The sequence below is a fragment of the Buceros rhinoceros genome, unplaced genomic scaffold (genome assembly GCF_000710305.1).
Source record: "Buceros rhinoceros silvestris isolate BGI_N320 unplaced genomic scaffold, ASM71030v1 scaffold4171, whole genome shotgun sequence".
Taxonomy (NCBI): domain Eukaryota; kingdom Metazoa; phylum Chordata; class Aves; order Bucerotiformes; family Bucerotidae; genus Buceros; species Buceros rhinoceros.
In genome coordinates, this window is record NW_010392369.1 from 45,525 (window position 1) to 50,563 (window position 5,039).

The following is a 5,039-nucleotide window of genomic DNA, read 5'->3' on the forward strand; positions in this document are numbered from 1 at the left end:
ATGTTGGTACTTACTGTGCCCGGCTCTCTGTCTGCTCCCGCAGTAACCAAGAAATGCACACACATGCCCGTTCAGACACAGAGGCAAGAACAGAAATAAAAAAGGGGGGAAAAAAATTAGAACTCAAGCCGCGAACAGTTTTAAAATGGCTTTTATTTATATAAGTCATTGCACATTCCTAATACAGTGATTTCCTGAAAATTACAGTATTTTGTAAACATGTTTTACAGTTTAACCATACACAAAGCCTAGTTTTATTTCATGACAGAATAAATTATTTTCTTTTCAAAATCAGCCAAGTGCAATTTTGCCAAATGTTTAATTGCATACTAGAATTTAAGTCTATGAAACTAAAGAAACAGATGCAATTATCTAAATTTTTTGTTTGAACACATTCACTTCAAAATTTAACTTCTTATTCCCCCGACCTTCCCAACGACCCACTTAACAATATTACTTTATCTGAAAAAATCCCCCATTTGCAGTTTAACAGTTTTCCACAACATGGTGCAGGCCACTGGTTTTACAGCTAAGCATTACCCAGGATGTCAAAATGCCCTGCAAACTACAGAGCAGGAGACACCTAGTGATCCCCTTTTAAAATACTGAAAACTTCAAGCTGAATTTTGTTTCAGTGATATATATATGCAGACATTAAGTTTGCCAACAGTTTTTTTTTTCCTCATTCTATAAACTTGAATTCTTTAGAGATGCACATAATTTGCAATAATGTGCAAATTTGACAATGTCCTAATCAGGCCTGCCATGCCTCTCACCTCTGTGGTGTTCTGTATCGTGATGCTTCTTGTCATCTTTTATTGCCAAGTGAGACTGACCACCCAAAGCACTAGAAAGGGCAAGGAGGCCAGCACTGCTTCCGAGCGGAGGGATTCCTGGAGGCTGAAGTCCTGATGGATGTGGTGTTAGAGGCACTGGAGGTCCATGGCCATGGGAGAGATGTTGAGCCTGCAGCTGCTGCTGCTGTTCCCAGCAGTATCATCATCCCCAGAAGAACAATGCATAGCACATAGTTTGGGAAGGAGAAGGGAGAAGTTTGGTTAAGTATTGAGAATAAACAGCAGATTTTTTCATTTTGTTTTAAACGTAGCCTGTCCTCTCTGTCCCACCACACTATATATACTGCATTCTACCATGCTGCCTGTGGACAGCTCTGCTCATGTCCCCAGAACCAAACAAAAGGCTACCTGGGTACTTGTTCTGCAGCCCAAGGAATAGGTTCAGCCACATTATGACGGTTTTGGCAGATACTGCCTACCACCACATCACCAGTGAGAAACAAAGAGCAGCAGCAGAAGTCCTAATATCTTTCCCTCTCTATAGAAAGGAGTATCACTGCTCTAGGAAAAAAAACAAGTTTCACTGGCAAAACTCACACCTCTCTCTTCACCCAATATGGAAACAGTAAGTAGGTTTCTACTTTGACCATTAAAAAAAATTAAAAGGCATTACTCAATTTCTTATTTAGTATAGTTAAATTTGTATTTTTATTCTAGCTAAGCTTTTGGGAGAAAAAAGTACTCATGAACTAACACCATGTTTAGGAAACAGTTTTGAGCTTAAAATTCAGATATTCCAGATAGCATCACCAAGGTCATGAAATTCTCAAAAAGAAACATGGTATTAATGAATTAAAATACCTCCATCGGTTTCAAAAGCAGCTTGCAAGATCAGTACCGTAATGAGTAGACACAGAACCCTGCAACCAATCTTGCAAAATAACCTGTAAGCAATTTTAGAAACTGAGTCCTTATAATGGAATGACTTCCCCAAGGTTTAAATATTAAGATATTTTATAGTTAAAGCTGTTATCATTTTATTAATATTTTCCAAGTCAGATTACCATTTAGTTTGTCCAAAATGCTCAGCATTACTTAGAAAATCAAGCTTCAAAACCGTCTTCAGCTTAGTCATAGCTGCCCTTTAGTCTGCTACATGTAAACAGATTTTCTGCTTCTTTCCTGCTGCCTTTTGCCCGGACACATAAACTGAACAAACCTCTCCACCTTGGCCACACTCCACCATCCCTCTGATGAAGGTAGATTACCACAAAAAAGCTAGAGTACCACCCAATTCATGGAATCAAAGAGAAGACATCAGTAAATGTCTGAACAGGATGAGCTCAACTAGACATGAGTTTGACCTGGTGAATGCTAGTGGTCCTGTGACAGCAGGCAAAATTGTCACAGTACTGCTTACAGCTAATGAAACCATACCTAGACTAAAGCTCACACCATTTCACAAGTTACTCCAAAAAAATTCAACTCAAAATAACGGAAAAATTTTATCTGCTTCCACAGGTCCCAAGTCTCTTCAAGACAAACTCTCTACAATAAAACCTGGCATATGATTGACTTAATTTATTATTTTTTAGGTAACTACTATGCCTCTACACTTGTTTCTCAAAACGACATCAAGACATGCCATGCCTTGAGCAGTTTACAAATTCATGTACATGAACACAAGTGATGGATACTGAAGAACTCTAAACTGACCTTGCTAAGCCTTTATTTTTCTGCTGTCCTAATGGTAAGGCAGCCATCATTTACTTATTTTGTGCATACAATTTAAATATACCACAATCCCTTTAGTCAATTCTATAAATCCAAAAGTTTATCAAATCTTTCTCGCACCATGTGAGTGAACGAATTCGCAACAGGAATTTCTTTTCGTGTGCTGTGTAAAAAGCCTTGCTAGTCCTCACTGTAACATGCACATCTGATCACTATCCTTGACAACTTTTCAGAATGTTTAAAAAGCAAGGTAAGAGAGAGGTAGTTCTTATCCTTCTATTTTAGTGTTTTTACAACCCAAAAAATAACATTTTGAAGGAAATATTAAGAATTATTTTTAATTGAATTGGTTGAACCAGTAAAACCTCCTACAAGATCAAGATACTTTTTTCATTTAACGGAAAAAGTATCAATACAGAGCACTGTAAAGTCTGAGAGGGCGCAAGGTTTCCGGGATTTTATGCTTCTTGATCCAGCTTGTGGAGAACAAGAGGACATCTCTCTTCTCAAAGACTTTATAAGACTTTAGTAGTTGCCTGCATGTTTCCTCAAATCAGGAGATAACCTGATGTCCTGGCAGGCTCAGAGGGATGGTACCTTAAGTCATTCCCTTCCTTGTTGACCACTTAAGCTAGGTAAGTCATCCACACTCTAGCCATGAGACAAGATGCATCAGCAGTACTGCACTGCACTCATGGCACTCGTCTTACTTGTCCCTAGCTCTACTATCACACTGGATTACCTAGTAGTGATGGAATTGGCTAAGAACAAAGAGTAATTTACCCCTTGCAAATGGTTTTCACAGTGAAAAACCTCCTCCCTTCTCCAATTTTTCTCTCCAGCGAGCTCAAATTATCTTCTTTTGCAGTGTTGGCAAGGGAAGGTCAAAACAGGGAAATGAAGTTAAAATTGTTTCCACTCCTGACCCTATCCCTTCAAGAAGCTTGTGAAGATTCCCTTTATTCATGTGTCTCTTGTTTGATTTAATTAGCAAACAAGTTAACCCACACGATTTCCGGAAGCATAGCTTAATGTCTTTAGAAATCAAACTGTTAGGGACACAATACCTACAACTTCCCTGGCTCTGCTCCATAGCCTACACACAGGGTATTTGGAAAGCCACAGAAATGAGGAACAGATTGATGGCCTCTAAGAGGCTTTGAGGCTGAAAGCATGCGGCATGCTCTGTTTCTGACAGGACTGCATACAGAAGTGAGGGAGCGATACCCAGTGTAAGGTGTAGCACAGAACATGAGAGCTCTAAGTGGAAACACATCACTCTGCATGTGATGTGCAAAAGGTGCAAACATCTTTGCACCTTTGCAAAATGGATCCTAAGGACAGAGGAAAACAGTACCCAAAGATGATTAAATATCCAGCGATGTTAAACAGACTTAAGACCAAAAGCCTGATCACGGCCTTTTAAGCCAACAAACGTTATTATCTGAGGTTCGCTGCTGTTTAAGACTAAAGTATGTTGATTTTGTATATAGTACCTACTCATAATGGGTTTGAAGTTCTCCCTAACACATAGATAAGGATGATTCTTTCCAGAAGGAAGTTTATAGTCTTTTTATTTAAAAAAACTTCAATTGTTAAAAGTTTGTATTCCCTTTCTAGGAGGGGAAAAGGGAATGTGTTGCACACAAAGGAAGAAAATAAAGAACAGGGAGATGAATAACATCAGTGCTCACCAGATTTATTTAGTAACTAGGCATTTGTCATAGCTGATCCTAGAAACAATTACGTTGCGCATATAATCACTTTCCTGTCACTTCAAAAACACTAATGCCTGCTCTGTCACCTTTTAAGAGCTTAGCAGCAGCAAGATACAAAAAGGAATATGCTGGCAGGAGTATCACGGTCTACTAGGCACATTCGTTAGCAGTTAATTAAAAACTAGACACCTGCCATAAGAAACATGCTCAAAAAAGGATGCGTAGCAAGTCTGTCTTACTACCAATTATTACCGTGACTTGCAGAGCAAGGGCTGTGTCCACTTTCAGAAGGAAGAGGGAAAGTAAAGAGTGCAATGACGCATACACAAATTACTGCACTAAGATAATTAGCCATAGCAGTGATTTTAAAAGCATCAGCACTTCACCCACCATTTTGCTGCAAAAACAGAAGTTCTTCGTATTTGCAAGGGAGAAAACAAATGGTAAATTTAGCTTACTATATTGTCTAGATGCAGGTTTTATTACCTCATTTTTTTTCCCCAGTATCCCCCTAACTAGATCGCAAAGACCCAAAACCAAACATATGAAAAACACTGCTCTTGCTTCTGAGCAAGCACCTCCTAACAACTTTAAAGGCAGTACCTTTAAAGACTGCAACATCCTAAGCAAGTCATAGCTACAAAGAGGTCTTTAACTAGGACTTAAAACTTGGGATTAATTTTCAATCTCTGCCGGAGACAGAATTAGTAAGTCTTCATAAAACAGATTTCCCATACATAAACAACGACACGTCTCCTCCAGGCTCCTTGCCAATTAAGATAGACCATGA

At 38.9% G+C, this 5,039-nt stretch overlaps 1 protein-coding gene across 1 annotated transcript in view; it reads right to left on the minus strand.

The window, feature by feature from the left end:
• Positions 1–4,604, minus strand: part of TLE1 (transducin-like enhancer of split 1 (E(sp1) homolog, Drosophila)) — a 35,895-nt gene extending 31,291 nt beyond the window's left edge. The window contains exons 1-3 of the mRNA XM_010144428.1: positions 4,575–4,604; positions 777–978; positions 15–31 (exon numbers count right to left, since the gene is read on the minus strand). Coding sequence (XP_010142730.1) covers positions 15–31; positions 777–978; positions 4,575–4,604 — 249 coding nt within the window. The remainder of the gene's footprint in view (positions 1–14; positions 32–776; positions 979–4,574) is intronic.
• Between the last annotated feature and the right edge of the window lie 435 nt (positions 4,605–5,039).